Source organism: Ornithorhynchus anatinus, chromosome 2 (genome assembly GCF_004115215.2).
Source record: "Ornithorhynchus anatinus isolate Pmale09 chromosome 2, mOrnAna1.pri.v4, whole genome shotgun sequence".
NCBI lineage: Eukaryota > Metazoa > Chordata > Mammalia > Monotremata > Ornithorhynchidae > Ornithorhynchus > Ornithorhynchus anatinus.
In genome coordinates, this window is record NC_041729.1 from 33,261,676 (window position 1) to 33,288,856 (window position 27,181).

At 45.8% G+C, this 27,181-nt stretch overlaps 1 protein-coding gene across 3 annotated transcripts in view; it reads right to left on the reverse strand.

The window, feature by feature from the left end:
• LOC100080510 (CREB binding protein) overlaps positions 1-27,181 on the reverse strand; it is a 189,986-nt gene that overhangs the window by 54,541 nt on the left and 108,264 nt on the right. The window contains exons 6-14 of one of the 3 annotated variants that reach the window (XM_029058424.2): positions 26,044-26,289; positions 22,519-22,618; positions 18,696-18,842; positions 17,729-17,846; positions 15,653-15,845; positions 14,342-14,395; positions 7,767-7,861; positions 6,560-6,748; positions 168-593 (exon numbers count right to left, since the gene is read on the reverse strand). In XM_029058424.2, the coding sequence (XP_028914257.1) occupies positions 168-593; positions 6,560-6,748; positions 7,767-7,861; positions 14,342-14,395; positions 15,653-15,845; positions 17,729-17,846; positions 18,696-18,842; positions 22,519-22,618; positions 26,044-26,289 (1,568 nt within the window). Of the gene's footprint in view, positions 1-167; positions 594-6,559; positions 6,749-7,766; positions 7,892-14,341; positions 14,396-15,652; positions 15,846-17,728; positions 17,847-18,695; positions 18,843-22,518; positions 22,619-26,043; positions 26,290-27,181 lie in introns of all 3 variants that reach the window. The other 2 variants (XM_029058423.2, XM_029058425.2) reach the window with 2 other exon arrangements.

A 27,181-nucleotide genomic window follows, 5' to 3' on the forward strand; every position in this document is an offset into this window, starting at 1 on the left:
AAAAGCCCACTTTCGTTCCCCGTCTCCCACATAAATACATAAATCTACTGCTCCCGTGGACAGGTTCTGGTTCTGTAACTTCTCAACAAAGCTGCAACCTCTAAGAATATTTTTCCCACGCAACAATCTGCAGTCGTCGTTCAAGGCGTAAATGCCAATAAGCTCACCGGAGTGCCAGGAGGCTGGGCCTGCACAGACGTCGGCTGTTGCGGAGCCGGCTGCGGGGTGGGCACAGACTGAGCCGGAACCGGGGTCTGGGGCTGAGGGGCGACTTGGGCCTGAGCGGCCGCCTGCACCGTGGGTGTGCTCTGGGTCTGGGTGGCATTGGGGACCGAGCCCGGCGTGGGCGTAGGAGTCTGTCCCGAAGAAGACACCGGAGTCGAGGGCTGAGTGGGAGCCGCGGGCTGAGGGGGCGTCATTCCGGGTGGGGTCTGGTGCTGCTGGATAGGTGGTGGTATGCCCGGCGTGGTGGAGATGGGAGGTGGCGTCTGATGCAGAGGAGACTGAGTCACCGGGGGGCAAGGCAGCTGAGCACTCTGAGGCCCCAGCATATTCATTGAGTTAGGAAGAGCGGCACTGGGAACCTGTCCTTGCTAGAAAAGTACAAAACAAAAACCCCCAGAGGACTTGTTAAATAATTCTCGGAATCCTTGGAAAGCACAGTGTATTATTCAACTCTTTCAGAGACTGTCACGCAAGCTGCGCTAGGAGAGAAAATGGCACCGCCTCTGACGGACAGATGCTAATGGAATTACGTCCTTTAGAGATGGTTATCGACAGATCCCTTCCAAAATTTTCTGTGGGCTCTTACATTCTGCCACGTCGGAGACATATCTGAGGAGACAACGGAGCCAAATCTCCGGGCTCGGCGGCCAAGTTTAACGTGTCAAACATACAAGCGCAGTTAAGTCTCGGTGTCAAAAGCGGCGGTGCCTGTGGCTCCTCGGCTGGGGCTGCATCTTCCGTGCTCAGGCCCGGTGAAGTCTTTTGGGGGGGTGGGGGTAGTCTGGGGCGTGGAAGATGGGGGACTCTTGTGGTTTTCTACACCCTGTCTAATAAATTTTAATAGAACCACATTCTAACCAAATCTCTAAACACTTTAATCATTCACATGTGCCTAGAGACATTTTCCTCCATAAAATCTTTCTGCTCACTGATTAGAAAAATGACTCGGCTTAATCTCTGCACGTAAAATGATGTTTAGAAGACAATCTCGGCAATGAATATCAAAAGTACAGAATACAATGAATGACAGAACTTCAGAATCATATCAATTCCATTCATTTTAAAGACAAACGGGGGCTGAATCGAGTTAGCATCTTATTTATCCATTCACAATTTGCAGGGGTAATCTTCTTGGTAGACAGCTACTTTTCATGATGTGCAAAATTTAGACCACGGATCCAAAGGGCGTGGTTAAAGCTTGACAAGCGTCCTTGAGTCGGGAGGGTGTGCGTTCACACAGGTACACAAATCGCAACACGTAAACATCTTATCATATAAGTACAGATATCCATAGTTGGTTGGAAAAATAATAGGCATCAGAAAAAAGTGGGGTCCTGAGCCCAGTCGGGGCTTAAAAGGCCCTGAGACAGAAGGGGGCAAGTGCGGAGACGAGTTGGAAGGAGAAGAGGGAGAAGAAGGGAAGATCACGGGAGGGGAAAGGAGGGAGAGAATGAGGAAGTCAAGGGGAAGGAAAGGGAAAGAAGCGGGGGAAAGGAAAAGGGAGAATGAGCAGGAAAGAGGGTACTCACCATGTTGTTGCTGCCATCAGCCAAGTGGCAGGGGCTATCGCAAATGTCCCCCGAGTGGGCTAGCTTCACCGAGAGCCGCTACCACTTGGGTGATGGCCCAGAGATTGGTGGCCCAGGAATGGCACGGCCCCTCAACAAACGGCCTCATGGGGTTTAACAGAGCTGCGGCAGTGACTACCCTGTCTGGGTCTGAACATTCATCGGAAGACAAAAATGTGGAGCTCTCATCTTGCTTTTAAGGGGCAGGAAAAGGTGATCTGCGGCTAAGGCTTGGAGCATCCCCTACGGGGAAGGAGTTCAACTAAAGCACCTAGATCCCAGGGGTAGAAGAAACGAGATGATGGCTTGCTCTGAGATGGCTCAGAGGGTCAAGTACCCGAAGAAAGCCAAAGATGAAGAAGAGTCCTTGGGTTCCAGAAGAGGGGACAAAACCGAAGGAACATCCTCAGGTGGACATGGCAAAATAAGGCCCCTTGATTGTGACGGCAGGATTTAAGCAATCTATCAAGTGTGAAATGGGACGTGGAGGAAATCTACTTTTAAAAAAAATTGGGGGGAGGGGGATGTGTAATTAGCTACTGTGTGTCCAACACTGTTCTAAGAGCCAGCGTACATAGAGGTTAATTACTTTGGATAGAGTCCCTGTCCCAAATGGTATTTGTTAAGCGCTTACTATGTGCCAGGCACCGTTCTAAGCGCTGAGGGAGATAAGAGGTAATCGTGTTGGACACAGTCCACAGATGGTCAGGGTTTTAAAAAACCAAAAACAAAAAAAGGAGTCAAGAGCAGATATGTGAAATCTGTCGGGACATAAGGACTACTCAAAGAGACTGATGGTCACTTCCTGTGAAGCCACGCAAACCGTCCAGCAGAACAAGAACTTCTCTAGCTCTCATCAAAGAAGTCATACGGTCCTGTACATGGTATGAGAGCACCTCTGAAGAATAAAAAGTAGCTTCTGCCTCATCGGAGGCAAGGAGAGAATGTTGAAGAGATGGCATCAACCACTTTAATAGTCTCCAACACGCAACCTCTACTACTGAAAAAGCCCTACAAACCATAGAAAATCTTCCTGGAAAAGGCAGGAGACTTGCCCCAACTATTGTGGAAATCCCTATGGCAGTCCAGGCCTTGAAAAATGACAGTACACCTGGACCCAGCGGCATATGGGCTGACATATATTTGGAGGAAACATTCTGCTTAACCACTTATCGTACAGGGCACTGAGGAAAGGCCACAGGATCTCAAAAATACTTCCATTAACCTCATCTTTAAGAAGGAAAAGGCAAAATCAGACAGAGGCAGCTGTTGGCCACTTGGGGACACAGCATGGGATTTGGAGTTAGGAGGTCTGGGTTTCTCAGCATGGGTTCTAATTCCAGCTGTGCCACTGGCTCGCTGGGTGAACTTAAGTCAAGTCGTTTAACCTCCCTGGGCCTCAATTCCTTCACCTGTAAGATGGGGATGAGATACTAAGTTGCCCTCACTTTTAGACTGTGAGCCCCAAGTGAGAAAGGAATTAAGGACAATCTGATAATTCAGTACTTATTAAACGGGGCTTGGACACACAGCGAGCACTTCGTAAATATCGTTATTACTGTGGTCAGTTAATATTACTACTACTAACTACTCTTCACCGATAACTACAGTCCTCCCAGACTGGATGCTGAAGAACGTTGCTGACGGCACGCTCCTGAAATCACAATGTGGCTTCAGCTCAGAGGGACGGGGCACGATCTTTGCAGCCCATCACATTCACGAGAAGTTTAGGGAGCAGCTCTAAGGCCTCCATACAGCTTTTTATAGGCCTCATAGATTTGATGAAAACATCAGACGTCAAAAGGGGATTCGGACAATAGAAATCGCTTGACTTCCTTAAGAGGCTCATAGAGATTCTGAGCCTGTTTCAAGACGCATGGCTGAGAAGCAGAGCTGGGTATGGCCTGTCTAATGCATTCCCCCTCACCAATTGGGAAATGATGGGAAGATAAGTAAGGGGCAGGGAATGTGTCTACCAATTCTCTTATAACTGTACTCTCCCATGTGCTTAGTAAGTATGATGCTCTGCACTTAGTAAGCCCTCAATAAATACAAATGGTTGACAGGGGGCTCAGTTCTGTTCAATGCATATTCTGTGCAGTCATGCTGGACGATACGCCAAGAGCCAGGGATGTGTTTCAGCTTAGACCGAAAGCTTTTTCGACAGGCTATGAGTATCACCCAACGTTCGAGAGAAAGTCATTTAAGAATTGCTCTACGCAGATGACTGCGTTGGGAAAAACAGTCGAGAAGACCTGCAAATAATTGAAAACCGCTTTGCCGTACACCTGAGGCACTATGGACTGACGTAAGTCTGCCAAAAAAGGATCTATCTGATTGCACCACGGAAATCCTACATGCAACTGAAGATCGACACTGGGAAAACGCAAGATGAGCGCTGTCACAGGACTCTGTTAGCTAAGAAGCACCTGGACCAGACAGGAGGACATGATGATAAACCAAGTAGAGTATGGAATCGACAAGGCCGGCACGTCGTTAAACGAGTGACGAGGCAATGTGGCATTCTGCTCCGAACCAACGTAAAAGTCTACAGAGCGGTGGTGCTGCCTAACCTTGTCGATGGTTGTGAACTCTGGCCACTTCGCAGACACCTATCTAATTCCTTGGCAGTTTCATCAGCGTCGCTCATGAGGCATACTCAACATTAAATGGCAAAGCCGGATTGAAAACTGACAAAATCCTGGAACAAAGTCGGTCTTCGGGCATTAAAAGAGTGACTCTCAACTCATCGCGGCTTTGCTAGGCCATTTATGTGAGGGGTCTGGCCACAGGATATCCAAACGGCTGTTTAACGGTGAGTTGAAATTGGACAAGCAAAAACAAGAGGGACAGAGGAAACATTTTAAGGACACAGTATAACGAAGCTGCAGACAATACATCTCAGCTGTAAACTGGGAGTTGAGGCCAACTGACCAGTGTGGCACCCTGCAATTGAAAAGGAGTGGCCCTTTTTGAGCAAAAGCTTTGACAGACTCATCCCACAGAGAGGCACGAGTACAGAGAGCAAGGCTCTGCTAGCGAGAGTCATGACTGCACATGGGGAGGGGAGGGGTTTTGTGCGTGCAGAGGGTGGTTGGGGCTGTGGGGCCAAACATCTGCCTTTATAAGCACCTGCAAACCAATAGAGGAAGTAAACCACCAGTGGCGTTTTTTGTTGTTTTTTTTTTAATATAAAGGAGAACTTTGTTAGTGGTCCCATTAGAGTAGAAGAAAGGCGATTTCCCTTTACCCCAAGTGAATGACTTGCCAGTCCTGGAGAATTGTCCAGCTTCAGGGGGAAAAGAGCTCCATAGTCTCAGTCTGCCATAACGCTTGTTTTCACTTCAAAATTTTTGGGTAAAATGCTATCAGGGAATTAGGGAATGTTCTCTTGACAACACGAGCCTGGTTGGAGGCAGCATGAGGCCAGAGAAACGGTTTGTGCGCGTGCCCCACTGTGCATGCAACCGGCGTCAGCAACCGTATTACATCATGAGTTTTCCTCAACGTGGGTTTCTCCAAGACCTAGGGTGATACCTATTTTGGATGGGTGTGTAGAAATTCTACTCTTAAGGCAATTCTTCCACAACAGTGCACTTCCCAACCGAGGCCCTCCCAGGGAGGAAAACTGGTTCTGCTTGGCGATGATAAACTTTTGAAGCACGTGGAGGAACGGGCCCTAAGACTTTCCAGCCTCCAGGGAGGGAGCGAGGGGGGAAGGTTTTACCTCTGAAAAGGCAGAAGCTTCCTTCCTTGGCGGTTTTTTAACAGGCTCCGGAGAGCTCCGTGAATAGTCAGTGATACTCCACGTGCCAGGTCACAATGGGATCGGGGTCGGCTAACTGACTTGGAGCTGGGCTAGTGTGGAATGGCGGACACTGCTCTGCTCCCTGACGTTAAAGGGGCAATTACCCCACGGGGCTGTAACGCTTCGCTGGCTATTCCAGCCCGGGGGCCAGGCCGACCTGCCATCTCCTGATACGAGAGGAAGAACTGAGCCAAGTCAGCTCTTCAAATTCACAGACACCCCTTTCATTAAAACATTTTCATGGGAGAATTCTGGCACTTCGAATCAACCGTGCGCTTCTTTTTGGAAGAGCGGACGGCCGTCTTAATGACACCCTGTCCGTTTCCACGCAACGAAAATCTGCCCAAACTAAGTAGAAGAGAAAGAAAAATAGTTGAAATGAATGAAAACGTCCCCATAATTCTACTTTAATTGAAATACTTTTAAAAGACATGAAGAGATCATTTTGACTAGTGTCTCTATAATAACCCAGGTGCCCTTAGTTTAAGAATTTTCCAGAAGAGAGATAGGGGGAACAGCAAGCAAGTAGTGAGTGTTCATGAAGAGATATGAAAAAGCACATCCAAACAAAACAACAGTGGTGAGGTATGGATTAAATGGTGTCTGCACCTTCCCCTTTTTCCTAATCTGTCAATGCGACAGGCTCGACGCTAACCCCAGCATTCCCCAGACGGTGGTGTATTCTTAGCCTCCTCCCAATTTCAAGCCCCAAACCCGCTCGGAGACAAAAATTACCGTGAAATATAGAGGGCTTTTCCATAATTCAGAGGAATAACCAAACTTTGCATTAAAGACCCACCGAGAACAGGGTAAAATGGTTACAAATGAGGCGACAAAACTAGAGACATATGAATGTATTTTAGAAAAGTGATCTCTAGGAAAGAAAGGAGATTTAAGGAAATTAGAAGTATCGAACTAGACAATTTTAGACAACCCAAATTTTATAACTGGATTCTACCTGTGAAACTCCTGCCTGGGCTGTTGACTGACCAATGCCTACACTGTTCACATTCATAGCACCACTGGATGCTGGGAACTGATTCTGAGGCAGGAACTGGTTCTGAGAAGGAGCCTGACCCATCATGTTATTGGAATGAGCTCCCATCATGTTCTGTGGTTGAGGCATTCGGGAAGGAGACATTGCCATCTACAAATAAACAAATAATGAATGAATGAAATTTAAAAATCCAAACTAAAATTCTGAAACGAAATCATGTAACTGGAAAGGAAAAAGTTCAGGCTACTTAACTACGGGTGGAGTAAACCACACAAAGCAATGAGCTTTCTGTGGACAGGAAGGGAAAGGGGTTACTCTTCGACAGTTAAATGTTCGCACTCTGCTCCCCGAACGGATACAAGTTAGCAATGGCCTGTGACGCAGAGAGCTTTAAACCCTTTCCATTCCGTGACAGGTAAAAGCTACGTCGCTAGAGAGCACTGATGGAAATCAATGCATTACGAGCCAGCAATTCCTGAGTGTCCCTTCCTTCCCATTACTATGACACACATGAAACCATCCCACTCCTGCCCTTCATGGCCCAACAAGACGTATAGGTCGTATGGATTTGTCATACACATGGAAATAAAATGAGCCAGTCAAAAAAATCTTGCTATGATAATGAAGATGAAAGAGCTGATTTTAAGGAAATTTAGGTCCGCCCTCCCTTCCCCTCCCTCCCCTCCTCAAATTAGGATATAAAACGTCCCATTCCAGAGCCCCGCCTGGGCCTGGGCCTGTTCCGAAGGCTTAGGCCTGTTCCTCCCCCTCTGGCTTTGTCGGGCCCTCTGTCAGCAGCTTTTTGGGTACTTATATTGCACATATGTAGTGATATAATCTTATATATGTGGTTTAGTTAACCTAGCATGCAGATCGCTGGAAATTACAGTCTACCGAGTGAGCAGATTAGAGCATATGTGCGAGGCTAGATCTCCGTAACTGCCAGAGGAAAATATATGCAATTTCCTCTATCATTCTACAGTCAGACTGGGCCTGCCAAACGCACCAGGCTTGGGAGAGACCCCGGGATTTTAGCCGGTGCAGGACTCCACCATTTTTTTGATAAGAACTTGGATTTGGGAGGTGAAATTAACCAAAATTGTTGGGGTGGGGGGGGAAGGGGAGGGGGGAGAAAGAAACATGAAGACAGAAGAAGCGCTGTACAAACCGCTGAAACAGAAGCCATGTTGTTCATCTGGACCGGGTGGTTCATTGGAGAAGCTGCCCGGGGTCCCATGGGTGCTTGTGGCATCTGTACATTCCCTATGGACAGTGGGTTAAAATGATTGATTCCTGAAAAATGCACCCAAAATAACTCGTTAGGAAAACCTCCAACACTAAAATTAAAACACACACACATGCACACACACACACAGAGTATAAATTCAATGAGGCATACACAGCAGATTGCAATGACTTAGTTCAGACAGTAGGGAATGGTGAAAGAAAGCCCCCTAAAACAAACTTCAGTTTCCCAGAAAAATACCCAATATGGTGACGAGATTTCCTGCCTCCTCTAACGTAAATATAAATTTAACCAAACTCTGCTAAATCTCTTGATAATCTTTGCCTGTCCCAATCCTGTGATAACAAGTACTGGATCTTTCCCATCCAACTTTCTTCCAGCTCGAGCCTGAATGGATGTCCCCGACTCTGGCTTTGGGAATTTGGGAAAAGTCTCTGTTCACCTTGTCCACATCTCGTCAGGATTTTGAAAATTTCAATATTATCCACTTTCAGTCTTTAACATTCCAGACTGAAGAATCTTAATTTTTTCAGTCTCTCCTAGGCCAAAAAGTCCTCTCTCAAATCATGATTTATTTATATTAATATCTGTCTCCCCTTTTAGATTGCAAGACTGTTATGGGCAGGGAACTGTCTGCTAATTCAGTTGTACTGTACTCTTCCAAGCATTTAGTACAGTGCTCTGCACAGAGTAAATGCTCAATAAATACCAATGATCGAATGATTGATCATGACTGTGGAAAAGACCAACTCGGAAACCCCTTATTTTCCATGTGAATCCCAAACACTTTTTTTTATAGGCAAAAAAATACGTTCTGGGGTTATTTTTCGAGACCTCTGAAAATTATCCAACTGAATGAAAACCCACCACTGCATCCACACTATCAGAACGCTACCACACACTTTGAGAAAATATGAAATGCATTCATTTAAATCGTTTTTAACATTAGTTAAAAGCTCCTTGTGGGAAGGAATTGTTTCTACAAGTGCTATTGTATAGCTCTCCAAAACTCTTAATACAGTGAGTGCTACAGTGCTCTACACACAGTAAGCACTCGGCAAATTCCACTCATTTGACTCAGTGATTGGTTGGTGTGTAGAAAATGTCCAGTTTCACTGGTCTAACCCAATGAGAGGCAGCGTGGCTCAGTGGAAAGAGCATGGGCTTGGGAGTCAGAGGTCATGGGTTCTAATGCCGGCTCTGCCACTTGTCAGCTGTGTGACTTTGGGCAAGTCACTTAACTTCTCTGGGCCTCAGTTACCTCATTTGTAAAATGGGGATGAAGACTGTGAGTCACATGAGGGACAACTTGATCATCTTGTATTCCCCCAGTGCTTTAAACAGTGCTTTGCACACAGTAAGTGCTTAGCAAATACCAACATTATTATTATTCTTATTAACCCACCTCCCCTTCAAAAACTAAGTTTGCCCATTCGGCTGAATTTCTGATCATCCTATAACTTGGTTACACTCCACTGCCTAGTTGAGATCAATTCCTAGTTTGCTCCACTCCCTCTGGCAGCTCAGATCAGTGGTACTTCTATCTGCCCTTCTTCCAGTACCTACCTGACTCGGGCTTGGGGTAATTCTGCCATCCCATCCACTCTGCACTGCAATCCTTGGCTTGTTAAATCTGCTCTTGGCGGCTCTGTCCCTAGACTCCTGCCTCCCTAGACTCTTATGTTTGCTTGACCGAAAAAAATTTAAAGTTATGGCACACCTCCTTTGTGGTGGCACAAAAAAAAAAAAAAGAGCTATTCTGTTAATATGAGCTATAATATCCATCTCGGTAATAAGAGGTTTCTGTTCCGCCACTCCCACCCCCCTCTCTGCTAGCAGGAAGGAGGAAGAGGAGGAGAGTATATTAAGAGAGCATGTCATGTCTGACAAATCCAAAGTAAAGAACAAAAAGGGCACAGCAGCCGGATGGCCTAAAAGACTGAGAAAGATGGCTCTGAGACTTTGGGGAGGCAAAGGAGAGCCCTCAAGGGACAGATAGGTGAAGAAGGGAAACCCTACAGCTATCTAAGAAGCCAGGACGGCTAAGAAAGGGGCTTACAAGAGTACAGAGAGAGTAAAAATTAGCAGGAAACAAGCTGAAAAGAAGAAGGGAAGAACAATCTTTCCCGGCAATTTTTTTTTTGGTATTAAACTACCTAAAACCTGCAGAGAAATCCATATACATAACGTTAGCTCCTGAGTAGGTTAAAGAGAAGAAAAAAGGCTTTCCTCACTCAACAAACAACGCTAAAAGTTTCCCATATGAGAAGAGAGAAGCTTGTAAATTGAAGCTTGAGCTAGGAACATGAAAGTAAGGGCAAGCTACAATTTAATGGGTTCTATAACTCTCCTCCATTAAGCCTGGGAGACAACCTGGGTGTTGGGTTGGGGAGAAAATCCCCACGCCCCACAATACAGACTAATCCCAGAATAGCAGAGGATTAGTGAGTCCTATTTATAACCTTGGGGTTCTTATATGTTTTTATGATGAAGGCTAAAAAAGAGACAAATAAGCATACAGAACGAGGCTGTAGGGGACAGCGGCCAATCCTGGGCCTCCCCAGGGTTAGAAAATTGGAAAAGCTGGGTCCCTCCTATAGTGTATCTAAATCTACCCTACTGCTGAGGGCAGAATACCTGGAGTTTACTGCATCAGATCACTGATTTGAAGATTTAGCTTGTTACTAGGGAAAGTGGAACATATAAATGGACCTTCCTGGCTAAAATAAATGAGGATTATTTACCACAACTTGAGTTTTTGAAGATGCAGCATGCCGCACTTTGGTTTCCTCAATCCATCAGTCCATCAACAGTATTCACTGAGCACTTACTGGGCACAGAGCACTGTACTAAGCACTCGGGAGAGCACAATAAAATAGAGTCTTTGAGATAACCTACCAAAACTGCTCACTCATCTGCAGGATCAAAGGAAGTGGAGTGGACTACCAAGTTCCTCCCTCCTTGTAGGAGAAGAGGCTATTCACAGCCAGCTCTTTTCGGAGTGGCCCATCCCAGGAAGGTGAGATCCCTGGGAATGCTTATCCTGAAGCTTTAGAGAGAACCCAAATACAGAATCTGCTCTCCTCTGGGTCCAAAGTGGGCTCTTTCAGGGACTAGGGATCATCTTAGAAAGTGGGAGGCGTGATTTCGAAATTGATAGGGAAATCGGACACTACGTTGGGCAGGAAGCTTGAAGGATCACCTGATCGTATCTTGAAGTTTCTAGTGAATAAGGGAGGGCGGGGCAGGTAAGTCACCAGCATCCAGCCTTTGCTGTCCCCTCAAAATGAAATGGTCGGTGACAGAATGGAGCCTGCCAACTGCAACCATGTATGTGCTCCAGAGGGAATTTGGTCAGTTAGATGAATATGCTATTAGGAGCCCAAGAATTAGGGGGCCTTCAAATTGTGAAGAGGTCGGGAAATTTACGGTCTGCGGTAAGCTGGCTTTAACACATCGTAAGCATTTTAAGAAGTACCACAACCAAGTTCACACATTCTGATTCGGGGGGAACGTGAAGAAGAAGGACTAAGGACCCCTTTCCCTTTTTAGCTACAAGGCAACTCATCTACAGCACAAAGGCTGGACTTCCCTTAGTGCTTACGGTGGGTTAGCAAGCAGAATTTTTGAATTCTGCATATGAATTTCGAACAGCATCCTAGGGAAATGATGCCGAAAGTCCAGAAATTCAATGAGATGCTTGGCCAGAGGTGAGAGGGGACAATCGGCCAATCCTTCCTCCTCTTAAGCAGGAAAGTGACGCATACTATGCTCAGTGTTCTTGCTGACTCTGGCCAGGTTCTTTGTCCCTGTATCTCTGGCTCCTGCTCTGCCCCCTGCACGAATTGCTGTTAGAAGTCAGCACCCTGCAAGATGGTAGTCTGGATGAACTAGGTGTTTGCCAGCAACTGCTGAATCCACAATGCCAGGCCCACGCCTTTCTCCAGAGTCTGCTATGAAAAGGAAAAGGAAAGGCCATGGTAACTGCAGATGACTTCCTCATTTTCTTTGGCCTGGATAACTTCACTGATGCCTTAATCCAAATCTACACTTGCCATTAAGGTTAATAACGTCTACTGCTGGTTGGGATAGGCCGGACACATTCAATGTGACCTCATCCAGGCACCAAATGTCCCTACTAATGGCCCTAGCCATAAGGATAGGGCTTATTATATCTTGAATTGCTCAGAGTTGGAATTGGCTGGCTGCAGCTCAGTTTCAATAACGTCAAGCCTTTAAGACCCCCCTCAGGTGGACGGAACAGAAGGCCGTGGTCGGTATAACATCTTTTGTGCTACGAGAACTTGTAGACCCCAGGTTTAGCAGGTCTCGCCATACAATTCAGGACGTCAAAGACCCTTCGGTCCCCTGTTTCAATGTGTTTCTGAGATAGAATTGAGAAGGTGGGATGATGGCTTGAAGCTCAACTTGCCGAAAATAATAGTTATGCTATTCATTCAGCATAATCACAATAATTGTGGTACTTATTAAGCACTATGTACCAAGGACTAAACCAGGCACCGAGGTAGCTATTATTATGGTAACTGTTAAGTGCTTACTGCGTGTCGAGCACTGTTTTAAGCATTGGAGTTAAGTTAATCAGGCCAGAGTCCCTGGCCCACATGGGGCTACCTGCCTAAATACAAGGGGCTCACAGTCCAATATGCTATGATACTGTCAGAGTGGACACGGTCTCCATCCCACATGAGACTCACAGCTGAACAGAGAAGAACAGGTATTTATCTCCATTGTCTTCATGTGGAAACTGAGGCCCAAATAAATTGACATGTCCAAGGTCAAACAGCAAGTGGTGGAACTGGGATTGGAACCCAGGTGTCCTAGTGCCCTAACTCCCAGGACTGTGCTCTTTCCACTGGACCCCAATACTCCTCCTTAGGTTAAGATAAGAGCATCAGAAAGCGATCCTGTCCCACATGGGCCTTACAATGTAGGTACACCAGAGTGAGGTACAGAGCCTTCCTTCAGCTGTAGGAGTAAGGACAAAGTGGGAGAAATTATTTGGAAAGAAAAGGGTGTGAGGTTTAACTGTCTAGGTCTACGATAGATTGCTGGCAGTCAGGTTTTTGAGGGGGAAAACGGCAGGTTCCGTAACAGATGAGAGGAGACGACTGTCTGTATTTCAGGGTGGGCAGGCAAGAAGGCATTCCTAATCTGGTCTGATGACTCCCGCTTCTTCCATTTGGAGAGTGAAGACAGCTTTAGGAGGGGAAGGGGCACCTTGTTTGGGTGAATTTCTCTTCCCACGGGCAGAGCACTGGTTTTCAAGACAGGCAGTCCTATAGAATTGTTCCAGAGGAATACCAATGAAAAGAAGATGAGCTCAACGAGAGCGGCAATGAAACACCCGACTGCATCACCTCACGGTGCAAGCTGGATAATTTGGATGGGCAGGAAGGGCTTTACGATCTGGTGGGGAGGTGGTCAGGCAGACTGGCAGGCCATCCTGGATAACCCCATCAGAAACCTCAAAATGCAGTGCATGGGGAGGAGGTCCCAGCTAGGTCCCTACAGGTACTGCTCACATGAGTGATATGCCGGAAACCTAGCAGGGCTTTTAGATGCCCGAGGGAAGGGGAGGGAAAGGGAAGAAAAGACTCAGTGCTCGCCAGAACTCCAGAGCAACGCTCCCCCAAGGCCATGACAGGATAAGGGAATCTCCAGGCAGAAAAAGAGAGACAAATTAGGCTACTGGGCTCTGGGAGTTACCCTCCTCAATGCCCATGATGCCGTTGGCAGGAAGAGAGCGACAGCTCAAAGGCCACGGGAGACTAGGGTGTCAGAGGTTGGTGAGCTGGAGCCCAGCGGGCAGGTAGGAATTGGAAAATCTACCTAGTTCCACTGTTGGTTGGGTCAAGGGCAGGAGGGAGGTGGGAAGAGTATCAATACCCTCTACCTGCCCAAGCCATAAAAATTACCCGAATCTCTGAAGTATTCATCTCTGGGTGTCGACACAGAATCCAGGAGGGGAAGGAGCTGACACCGGGAAGGGTATATCAAGCTGGATCATTCTGATAAACACAAGCTACAAACTTTCTCGGAATGATTTCTGGGAGTATCTGTGAGAAGCTACCAGAGTTAGCGACCGCTATGTCCCTCATCTACCTGTGTAAGCCTACACAGAAGCTACCTCTACAATTTGCTTGGGACAAATATCAACCAAGTCTGGCTGGCATAGAGAACTAAATGAAAACGATGGAAAATGAAGTGCTTATTTGTAGAAGTTAAATGACAGGTAGGGTACGCAGCTGTTAAACTAGCAAATGCAGTTAAACTTGGAAGAATCACTGGCAGATAAACTAAAATACTGCTAGGGAGAAGTCCCAAGGAGATCGCATCCGATCGAGAACCCAAAAGGAAGAGGGGAAGAATAAGGACTGCAATCTTAAGAAATCCAAAGAGGGAAAATAAAGCCGAGGGGAAAGCTTTGAACAGCAACACGTTAGATTAAAGCAACAACCACAAGACTAGTTAAATACCTGGAGAAACCTGCATGCGGTTCATAGGCACATTTGGCATCGACATGGGCCCATCTGTAATGAAATTGTAAGAATCAGTTAGAGAAAAATGATCGGTTTGAGGGATTCCTTTTGTAGGGAGAGAGGTTAAGCTTGTAAGAACTGGTCTTAGAGAACTCTCGGGACACCAGGATAAAAGGAAAATCAAAAACATTTAAGGAAATGTTCACATTCGCAAACGAAACACATGCAATTCTTCTTTTAGTGCTTTTGTGATAATGCTATGAAATGTTAATGCTAGCATTTCTCCCAGCTCTTACTCTGAGATGCTGCTGCACAGTTTATTTTGGCTGTACACCTCCTTTTCTCTTCTCCTCAACCTCCAAAGTCTTTTGCCAGATAGTGATTAGACCCTATTTCAATTCAGTATCAGAAAACTGCAGATCTATTCAGCAAAGACAGTGAGAGATCTCTAACATGTTAGGACAGGGTGCAATTTTGCCAAAACGGATGCAAAAGATAACACTGAAAAGGATGCATTTATACACGCTCACACTTTACAAACAATCTAGTTCGAAGTTTTTAGTACTTGCATTTATTTACCTTGTCGATTGATCCTACCACTGTTTTTAAATTTATATTGTTAGGTCAATATTTCTGAATCTTGGGAATGCATTAATAGACGATCAATGATTATCTTTGAGAAATGACAGTTCAACCAGGGCTTTTTTGTTTAAAATGATTTTCAGGGAATTAGTGAAGAGGCCTAACCGAGGTTCAGCAGTGTTTATTAATGTACCAAGCACTACATGAAACGCTGGGTTTGTTACAAGTTGCCAAGGTCGGACACAGTCCCTGCCTCACGTGGGGTTCGCGGTCTAAGTAGGAGGGAAAGCAGGTGATTAAACCCGTGGCAAAAATGCAGATGAACCATGTATTTGGAAGCAGCAGGGCACAGTGGACAGAGCACAGGCCTGGGAGTCTGAAGGTCATGGGTCTAATCCCGGCTCCGCCACTTGTCTGCTGCGTGGCCTTGGGCAAGTCCCTTCATTTCTCCGCGACTCAGTTCCCTCACCTGTAAAATGGGGAATAAGACTGTGAGCCCCTTGCGGGCCAGGGACTGTTGTCCAACCTGATTTCCTTGTAACCACCACAGCGTCCAGTACAGTGCCTCGCACACAAGTAAGCGCTCAACAAGTACCACAATTATGATTATTATTATTAGTCACGCAGCTCCTGAAGTACGGATTCCCCTCAGCGCAGCCAACGTCATGAGCCCTAATAAGGGACACCAAATGCGGAAAGGGAGGCTAAAGAGAGGTGGGCACGTACTTGGAGGTCTCACGGGCTGTGCCTGGCCTAGGCTAGCAGCCACCTGGGGGATTGCCGGGGGCTGAGCCCCTGGGGTCTGCAGGGTTGACTGGTTGCCCAGGATCCCTTGTTTATGTAAACGAGACCTTCGCTTTTCTTCTAGCTCCTTTTGTATCTTGTAGATTTTCTCTGCTAATAAATGATAGTATTCGTCCTGGAAAGAAAAGAAAGCATTCAGTATTATCGATATGGATCTACTTGATAAAACGATCGCTCTGATAATCATGGAGAATGTACATAGGGCAAGGCTATTACTCGGTCAGACCACTGTTCCGTTCACTCTAATCTTTTGTCTCCAACGGCGGTAAAGGGGTGTTCGGAGGAAGGATGTGATGGTTGCCTTCCTTGACATTATCCTAATATTTACTGAGGTGCCACGCTAACGTCCCTTACTTCTCCTTCTAGCAACCCCCTACGAACCTCTCATCCGTGAATTTATTCTTACCCTACGGATATACTCGGCACATGAAGGGAATCGTTCTGGTAAAGCTCTGCGGAAACCAGATCCATGTGGACGGTCACCATGTGTCCCTTGCTCTGGCTGGAACAAAGCTGAGCCCCGATAAATTCAGGCTTGGGCTTAGACAGCCGACCCTTCTACTGCTGCTGGGGTTACGCCGCCACCCCGCATCTCACCTTTTCTTTGTTCGAATCCAATACTGTCCGACTCTAATCACCACCTGCAGCTACCAATGGCTGTTACCTACCGCCCTCCTGATCCTCATCTCTGCATTTCTGACACTTCTCCTTCCCGTACCCATTCCCTTCTCCTGCTCTCGTCCTAAAGGACTTCAACTTCATGTTAAACCATCCCTCTGACCCCTCTGCCATATGCTTCCTCATGCTACTCAACTCTGCTGGTTTCTTGCTTCAACCCACTTTGGCCTCCCATCAGCAGGAGCACATGAGATCTCACCGTCTTCAGCCGTCGCCCACCACCTCAACTCCAACTTAAAACTACAGGATCATAATAATCTAGCCTGTCACACTACCTACCCCTCCGAATTCTGTTCTCAATCCTAACCATGACCTCTGAACCAGCTCCACCTGATACGGGCTAACACACACCTCATGGATTCTCTACCATCCTTCCCCTCCTTGGGTGCTCTAAAATTCCACTCCCTAAACATCACCCTCTCAACACTCTCACCCTTCAAATTCCCTCTGACCTGCTTCAATTGTGCACTCTCTTCTGCTCAGCTATTTCTCCCCCAGTGACTCCCAGGGTCACACCCCGCCCCAACTATTCAATTTAACTCCTTTCTCGAGCCCCCAGTAACCCCGCCACCATCTTGCCACAGTCCTTTATGACCTGTCCAAATTCTGTCAGTAAAATCCATGTGGAGAAGGGGCAAAACAGCATAGAGGAAGCATCAGCGGGATTGAAAGAGAGAATGAATGTGAGGGGGATGGACGACAGAGACAATCCAAGAGGATACCCAGGTTGAGAGCTTCTGGGGATAGGGAGGATGATAGTGTTGTTGACAGTACTGGGAAAATGAAGGTGGGGATGAAAGAGGAGAAAGAGGATGAGGAGACTGAGGGAGATGAACCTGAGGTTAAGGTATGGTAGATCATCCTTGTGAAGATGTCCTGGAGGCAGGACATGATACGGGGCTTGTAAAACAGGACAGAGGTCAGGGCAGGTAAGATAGATTTGGGAATCTGTCCAATTCAAATGGCACGTAGTAGGTGAATTCCATGAGAGAACAGGTGTTGAGTGAGAGGAAAAGAGGGCCTTTAACCTACAGTGCCACCACAGTTAAAGGCTGAGGAGAGGATGAAGAGTCAGTAAGGAAGAACTGAAAAAGAGCAATCAGGGTAGGAAGTTAACTAGAAAAGTACTATGTCAGTAAAGCCAGCAGGGCCAGAGAGAACTTCTAGAAGGAGGGAATGATCATCAGTGTCAAAGGCAACTGAGAAGTCAAGAGGATGATTGGGTTAGACTGGAGTCCTTAGTTCAATTTGGACTGCACCGTCTCTGGTTGCATGCAAATTCACTGAAATGCCGCAAATATCTGCTATGAAGAAACATACCCTACTATTGGCAGATTCATACATATCCCCTTCCACTTTCCTGGCATAGGCTACCAGATTCTCCATACGGCGATCTTTGAGTGCTGCTGGATCAGGAGTTGGAAAAATTGCTTGGACACTGAAAGAAATGAAAAAATCAACTGTGCTTAGTAAGTCCACATTACATCACTTAGTGGTTCCATCTACCGTTGATAACGTGACATTTCTATGGTGCCCGTTAAGAACGAAACAAAAAAATCACAACTTTTTACAACAAACTCTTGTCAAATAAAGATTAAACACCTCGTGTTGAGCTCCATGTCACTGGACCAAATCATAAGAAATTTGCTTACTAGGAACATCCAACATATTTTATATCATAATAACATAATATTCTGTCTGTCACTTAGAGTATCATTAGTTGATGAGATTTAAAGATGAAAGCTCCAATAATACTCCATTTTGCTCCAAAATTCTACAACTTTAAATCTTCGTTTTTCTGAGGGAAAATCAAATGGTAAAAAACCAAGGGTGTTAAAGGAGAAAGCCAGCTTCCAACTCCAATGGCACAGAGCTTATTATTATTATTAATAATAATGATGATAACAATAAGGATAACAACAACATCTGTGGCATTTAAGTGCTTACTTTGTGCCAGGCGCTGTACTAAGTGCTGGGGTGGATACGGGCAAATCGGAGTGGACACAGTCCCTGTCCACATGAGGCTCCCAGTCTTAATCCCCATTTTCCAGATGAGGGAACTGAGGCCCAGAGAAGTTAAGCGACTTGCCCAAGATCACAGAAGCAGCCAGTGGGCAGAGCTGGGATCAGAACCCAGGTCCTTCTGACTCCCGGGCCTGTGCTTCATCCACTAAGCCACACTGATTCCATCACTATGGCCGTGTTCTCTTATCAGGTCATCATTTCAGCCTTTACTGAGGTCTGACACTGTTGGAGATAGGAAGGGACCTGAGCAGCGCATACTTACAGTTTATGCACTAAATGATTGCGCAAATCCTGAGTGACATGTTCATGCCACGCTTTCCTAACTCCAGTGCTCGACGGAGGTGCGGCTGTAGGCATAGTGCTGAGGCTTCCAACGTTGCCAGGATTTGTACCATCATTCATTAATTGGCTAAAAGTGAGAGAACAACAGAGGACCTTTATTCATCTACTGAAAATACCAGCCCGTTTTCAAAAGCTCTCCTCACTTCCTGCCTCTAGCCAAGTTTTGTCCAATCACACCCATCACTGAAAACGCTGCAAAAAATGAATCATCCAAAACCGATATGTGGTGGGAGAGCCTTTCGAAACGCAGGGCTTCAAAACGAAGGCCAAAAGAACTTAAACGACTATCTTCTGCCACGCAGTTCTAAAGATTCTTCCTACAGTCACTCATCTGACACATTAATTTTCAAAACAAGATGGGTTCAAAGATCAGAACTGCAGAAAAGAGGGAAAAGACCCAAAGAAATTAAAGACGTGACGCATAAGAGTAAATTCAATTTAAAAATACCAACAATGCTAAAAACTAGTACAAGAGTGGAGCCAATGTCATCAGAGGGTACTTTTTCTGGCAGACCTGCCATAAACCGTATTGTTAAAACAATTGGAGCCAAGAAATGAATCACTTAAAAGACAATTCAAATTTCTTTTTAAAGTGTCCCTATTCGTGGGTGCTCATTCTCCATAGAAACAAACACATGCAAATAGAAAAGAAATCTCTATAAACTAGAGTAGGAGGGAAGGAGATAAGGTGGGAAGACTTCTGGGTTGAGGGAATGATAGTGCCCGGACAACCTCTCACCGCAACACACACACTCCTTCCCACTTAGTTCACTTCCCTCTTAAGGCATATCTTTTTTCCACCTTTGCATCAACCCACAGCACCCCATCCGCTGTACCCAGGATAACTTCCCACCTAGATAAACTGACATCATGGGACGGCTTTCCAACTTCAACCATTCCCTTTCATCTCAGGGATTTCTATTCCCTCCTTGCCATCCCGGAGCTCCATTTCTTCCTATAACCCGGTGTAGAACACAGCACCTCCACCCGGAGTCACGTCTCACCTCGACCAACCGGTAATATTCCGCAAGGGGGACAAACACTTAATGCGGCAAATTTCCTTCTCAGCCTGGATCCTTCAAGATCCGTGAGACAGAAATTCCCAAACCATTCTCCAAAGCTACATCTACCCCATTTCTCCTTTTCCCATTCTATGGAATGGGCTACAACTAGGACTTACCTAAAAGAAAACTGATGCGGTTAACATTTTCCTTATCAGTTCTTAAAGGTAAAAGTCAATCCTTGATTATTTACACTTTGAGGCATGGATAATCAAAGTGCACGGATACTCCAAATACCTCATTTTGCTACTATGGTTAACAATGTTTCCATTTCCCGTAGAGGCTAAGAAGTAAAATGGACTGACGAGTTTTGTTTCTATTCCCTGACACTTACGGGCTCTGTAGTGGAGATGGTCTTAATGAAACACCATAACAGAAAAAAAAAAGCCTCGATAATATAGAAATTAGATTAGTAATTACTGCTTAATTGAGGGAGAGTTCATTTTATTTTCCTGTTCTATGAAATGTGAATGATAGTACCCATCTCTGCAAAGCTATAATTAGTCTTTATCAAACACGCCACTCTATGCCAAGTTAAGGAATGGAACACATGATTGTAAACATAATCTAATCCTTTATACTTACCGGAAGATTAGGCTCAAAAATTTTAGGTTCACAAAAGTGTAGCTTATAACTACTACGAGTAACAGAGAGATACCAGAGCTAAATCAGTGCACATCCACTGACCCAAAGAATGACATTCCAGAATACTAGTGATATAATAATAATAACAACAATAATTATGATACTAGTATTTGTTAAGCGCAAACTATGTGCCAGGCACTGCACTAAGCACAGGGGTGCATACAAGGAAATCAGGTTGGACACAGTCCCTGTCCTGCATAAGGCTCAAAGCAGCATGGCTCAGTGGAAAGAGCCCGGGCTTGGGAGTCAGAGGTTGTGGGTTCTCATCCCGGCTCTGCCACTTGTCTGCTGTGTGACCTTGGGCAAGCCACTTAACTTTTCTGTGCCTCAGTTACCTCATCTGCAAAAATGGGGATTAAAAAATGTGAGTCCCACATGGGACAACCTGATTATCTGGTATCTACTCCAGAGCTTAGAACAGTGCTCTGCACGTAGTAAGCGCTTAACAAATACTATTATTATTATTAATAATAATAAGGGTGGGAGGTAGAGAAGGAAACGACACTGGCAGAATTTAGTGTGAGGGCTGGAAAGCTCTTCTCTTAACAAGCATAGAATCGTAGGTTTGAGGCCAACTCGAAAGGAATTGGGCAGATTGATGATTAGAAAAATTTTTCATTAATACCTGGCTCTGCCACTTGTCTGCTGTGTGGCCTTGGGTTGGATAAGTCACTTCACCTAACTGTGCCTCAGTTTCCTCATCTGAAAATGGGAATTAATAATAATAATGTTGGTATTTATTAAGCGCTTACTATATGTGCAGAGCACTGTTCTAAGCGCTGGGGGGATACAAGGTGATCAGGTTGCCCCACATGAGGCTCACAGTCTTCATCCCCATTTTACAGATGAGGGAACTGAGGCTCAGAGAAGCCCAGGCCCTTTCCACTAAGCCACGCTGCTTCTCTACCGTGGGCATCCCACGAGGCTCAATTCTGAGTCTCTTTTTCATCCCAATTTACACTCGCTCGCTCCCCTGAGAAGGCCATCTGCTCCTACGACTTTAACTATCACCTCTATGTGGTCAACTCCCAAATCCTTCTGCCTAGCCCCGACCTCTCACCGACTCTACAATCTTAGATTTCCTCACGCACGGAGGACAACTCTTCTTCTAATTCCCGCTGGCAGGTCTAGCTCAAGACAAATTCCTCATCTTTTATCCCAAATCCTGCCCATCACCTAACTTTCCTACCAGTTAAGGACACCATCACCCCCTCTATCACTCACGCTCATAACCTTGGCATTAATCTTGATCCCTCCCCCTCATTCAATCCTGTTCGTTATTCCTCCGTCACAGTCCCAGGTTGCTTTGAGATCCTTCTGAAACCACACCTCCTGCAGGCAGCCTTCCCTGACTAGTTTATCTCCCTACCCTATTCTCCCACTGCCACTTGAAAAGTTCCACATTATCTAAGCACTTGGGCACTCACATCCTCTCACTGCACTTTGCACATATCTCTATTATATATTCTATTGCTTCCTCCTATCCATAGTTTATTGCGTCTCCTCCGCTACACTGAAAGAAGGGATCGTCTCTATGAACTGCACTGAATTATCTCAACCAAAAGCTTTATTCATTCATTCAATAGTACTTACTGAGCGCTTACTATGTGCAGAGCACTTTATCAAGTGATCCGCGCAGAGTAAGTACTCACTGAATTCAACCTACTGATTGATCCATCCCTTTCTCTCTAACCAAACGACCCCCATGCTGGTCCAGGCACTTGCCACATCCCTGTCTGCTGACCACATCGGCCTGCTCACAGTCCTTCCTGCTTCCTGTCTCTCCCCTGTGCAGTCTCTATCAGACTCCGCTGCGCGGCTCACTTTTCTAAAGCTTCATTCACCACACATCCCCCGGCTCCTCACAAACCTCTTATAGTTGCCCATTCCCTCTGCAGCAGCAAGAAGAAACTTGTGGCCAGTGGCTTTAAGGCACTCAGTCTCTCTCTCCCTCCACTTCGCCCACGACACACCGACTCACACGCACTTAGTACGGAAGGGGCTTATGGACGCATCAACTCAAATGTCAGGTCTTACTTTGTTGCCCCAAGGGAAGTTGGAAGAGCCGTTTCAGAAATCAAATTCGTTTGCTGGTCTGCTGCTAGGCCTCCTGCTGGAAGGTTCATCTGGTTAGTTCCTTTGGGACAAAATGAAATAATTTCTGAATTACATACGTTATTTCAAAGTTTGATGATAAAGGTCAAAGCAACCCCACAAACATCACCCAAAAAATTCTGGTTCAAAAGCCACTACATTTTTTGTGTAAATACATGCACCCGATAACTCTGATTACCCAACTGATTCATAATTAACGTCTTCTCATTAAGACCAGCTTCTAAATCACGATACCCAAAATAACATATTTGACTCCAAGACAGATTATCACCACTTTCCCCATCGAAGACATTTAATGTTCCTACTCAAATGGAATCATCTTTAATTTCTCTGGCAATTATCAAAAAGTTAATGAACTTGCATTCTATTGCTTTGTCTACAGGAGGCAAATGTCTTTAAACCAAATATACTGCTGTTTGACTCAAAACACCTTTAACAGCCTCACTGTTTGCCACCATGGGCTTTTCAACTTTTTTGGGGGGGAATACCGCTCATGTACCGTCTTGCCGTTTCTGGCGCAAGTGGAAGAGAGGCAAGAGGTGGGGGGTGGGGGGAGAGAAGGGAGAGAGAAATGATGGATAGATTCAGAGAGGAGAGACATAGGCAACTTTTAATAGTAGAACGTAAGCCTTCATTAAAGAGAGTCAAAAGTCATTTTAGAACGCAAGTCTTCATTAAAGAGAGTCGAAAGTCATTTAAAACAACATGATAATAATGTTAATAATGTTGGTATTTGTTTAGCGCTTACTACGTGTACAGCACTGTTCTAAGCGCTGGGGTAGATACAGGGGAATGAGGTTGTCCCACGTGAGGCTCACAGTCTTCATCCCCATTTTCCAGATGAGGGAACTGAGGCACAGAGAAGTGAAGTGACTTGCCCACAGTCACACAGCTGACAAGGGTCAGAGTCGGGATCCAAACATGGGTTCACCCGCCACTTGACAGCAATAGTGATGAACACTTACTACAGCCCAATGACCTACTGCAAACTCCCTCTTTCCACTCCTGACTGTCCCAACTCCTACTGGTTGCTCTTAGTTAGCCGAATATGTTCTAAAAATGGTGTCTGGAAGCAGTGTGGCCTAAAGGAAAGAGCCCACGCTTGGGAGCTAGAGAACTTGGGTTCTAACCCTGGCTCCGCCGCTTGTCTTCTGCTGTGTGACCTTGGGTAAGTCACTTCACTTCTCCATGCCTCAGTTACGGCATATGTAAAATGGGGATTAAGACTGTGAGCTTAAAGTGGGACGTGAACTGTGTCCCTCCTGAATGGGTTGTATCTACCCCGCTACCTAGTACAGTGCTTGGCACAGAGTAAGTACTTAACAAATAATAATAATAATTATGGTATTTGTTAGGCGCTTACTATGTGCAGAGCACTGTTCTAAGCGCTAGGGTAGATACAGGGTAATCAGACTGTCCCACGTGGGGCTCACATTTTTTTTTCTACAAATACCACAAACAAATACCACAAAAAACCTCCATCACCTTTCATTAGCAACTAGGAAATGAGGTGTAGCTGGTTTAGAACGGGCTGATCGCTGAGGTTTGGAGGTGGGGGGAGGCTGTGGAAAAAGAATGTCTGTTTACTTGTATTGATGTCTGTCTCCCCCTCTCTAGACTGAGAGCTCGTTGTGGGCGGGGACCGTCTCTCTTTATTGCTGTATTGTTCTTTCCGAGTGCTTAGTACAGTGCTCTGCACAAGGTAAGCGCTTAATACATACGACTGAATGAATGAGTGTGTGTCAGTGTGAATCCTGGCCAATTTGCACCCCGAGGGGGGCCATCACCTGTTCTTGATGCTGCAAGAACAGTCTGCTATGAAGATGGTGATAAAAAGAAGTCAGAAGTGGGGTGATAGGGCTCCCCACTCTGTTTTGCTTAAACACATTACACTCCCCTTCTCTTTAGGAAGCGAGTGATAGCGTAGTTTACCTAAGTGGCCCAAGTGCTGTGAAATACCATTTATTTATTTATATTAATGGCCGTCTCCCCCTCTAGACTGTAAGCTCACTGTGGGCAGAGAATGCGTCTCTTTATTATTATAATGTACTCTCCCAAGCACTTGGTGCAGTGTTTTGCACACAGGCAGCGCTGAATGAATGATAATTCCACGGATTGAAGTGCTCTAGTTTACTTAGTTTAGTAGTTTGCAAGTTTTCTGCAGCTGGAAAACTTGAAAAGGATAATCAACTTGATTTACTAATGGATGGGATGGTGCAGCAGGAAGTGAAGGAGAGTGGCCACAGTAGCAGTGAGACTGATCAAACTGCCTCGGACACCCAGTGTACAGGATTTGAAAGCAACTCTGGGTCCCGACACGTGGAAATGCCTCATTGCACCCCACCAAACCCCTGGGCAGGGGCTGAAGAACATGGAATGGGTTGCCAAGTCAGGCAGTTCCCAGGGCACAGGTGTTTCGTCAGTTACTTTGATCAGTGCAGACAGCCCAACTAGGTAATTTAGGAAAAAAACAAACAAAACTCCGAGGTCTAAACGGGCGCATCTCGTTGCTGTGTTGATCGAATTAACCAAATAATTGACACATTTCCATTTCGCTTTGTCCTGGATGGGCAAGAGATAGCTATTCAGAAGGCTTTTAACCCTGGGGTCTGAAGAACAAAGGTGAAAACAATGACGGAGCCAGTTTAGATGCTTTGACGTTAATACCTACAGCCATACTGGAGGGCTCACCCTCTGGTTTATTTTTGGGGTTTTTGTTTTTTAAATGGTATTTCTTAAGTGCTATGTCCCAGGCGCAGTACTAAGAGCTGTGGTAGATACAAGATGTTTAGGTTGGACCAAATCCCCGTTCAACAAGGGGTTCACAGTGGAAATTGGAGAGAGGAGGATTTGATCCCATTTTACAAATGAGGTAGCTGAGGCACAGAGAAGAAAAGTGACTTGCCCAAGAAAACACAGCAGGCAAGTGGTGGAGTGCGGTGAGAACCCAAAGGCCTCTGATTCCCAGTTCTGCTCTTTCCACTAGGCCATGCTACTTTCTTGACTCAAGAAATATGGATCGATCAATCAATCAATGGTGGACAGAGAATTGTATCTACCAACGTCCCTGGGAGAGAAAGAATTTCCCAGAATCAAAACCATCCTTTGCACCACCCTTCCACTGATGTTATATTGTACTCTCCCAAGTACTCAGTACAGTGCTCTGCACACGGTAAGTGCCCAATAAATACATTTGATTGATTGGTTATTGAGTGCTTAATGCATACAGAGCGCTTGGGAGACTACAACAGAGCTGGTAGACACGATCCCTGCCCACAACGAGCTGACAGTCTCGAAGATGAGTTTGCCATCTAGAGGATGCGTACACGAGGCGGCGCAATATCCGGAACTCGCTAAATAAAATCCGGTTATTTACTTGTGCCCTGAAATTGCTTCTGTGCGGGGTGGGAGTCAGAGTTAGACAAAGGGTTCTTTCTGACCACCTACCCAATGCACTGATGGTCCTCATCTGCTGGTGAGCCTGCGGCGGCTGTGTGGGTTGCTGGCCAGGGACCTGAGGCTGCAGCTGCGTCTGAGGCTGGTTGCCGTACGGCAGGCCAAGAGCGGCATATGCCCGTTGCATGGAGCTGGGATCGATCGGATTAGGGTTACTTAAAGTAGTAGTATTGGGCTGGCCCGAACTAACGGAACCGATCGGATTCTGAATTCCACCAGCTGGAGATCCGAGGAGGGCTACAAAAAAAAAAAAAAAGAGGAAAACATAAACTCACACGATTCAAATAACAAAGAATCAAAATTGTAAAGATGGCTGATTTAGAAAAGAGACAACTGTAAAACTTAATAGGCCTACATACATATCCTCTAAAGTGACACCACAAGACTAGCGAAAGGAATAGGATATGTGAGGGAAAGAGGGGTTTCTCTTTTAAAACAAAAAATCTCGGAGTCTCTCTGCTGCCTAGCAAAATGACAGGAAACGTCAATTGAGGAATCAATCAGAGGACGGGTTTGAGAAAAACTTATTAGATATACAATTATCGATAAATCTGTGGGGACTTTGTAATAGATGTTGGATTGTCAGTAGAGTTCCCTTTTAATCATCTGGAGTAGACTACTCAGTCTGTAAATGATCCGGGCCCTGTACTGCCTTCTACTCAGTCTGTAAATGATCCGGGCCCTGTACTGCCTTCTTTTACATTTTTCCCTGCTACACAGCATTTGGCCCTTCATCGAATCCCACCTAACTACCTCAATTTTGGTGTGGGAGGGAACAGCTGATTGACCGCAAAGTATAAAAAAGTAGCAACTCCTGCAACCCAATCAAGTACTGAAGGAGAACGACACTGGGGTTTAAACAAGTTTGTAGTCCCTGTTGCCCGTAGGATACATGACTAAAGGGCCAGGTTGGAGCAACACCACAGGAACTTGGTCTGGTTTGGGGCAGGCTTGGGAAATCTCCCTCAAAACTACTCATCTCGGGCTGAATTAGCTGTATGTGAAATGGGAACCCTGCGGTGCGGCCTGAAGATACACCGATCCCCACAGGAAGCAGCGTGCCTAATGAACAGGGCCCGGGTCCGGGAGTCAGAAGGACCTGGGTTCTAACCCTGGCTCCGTCACTGCT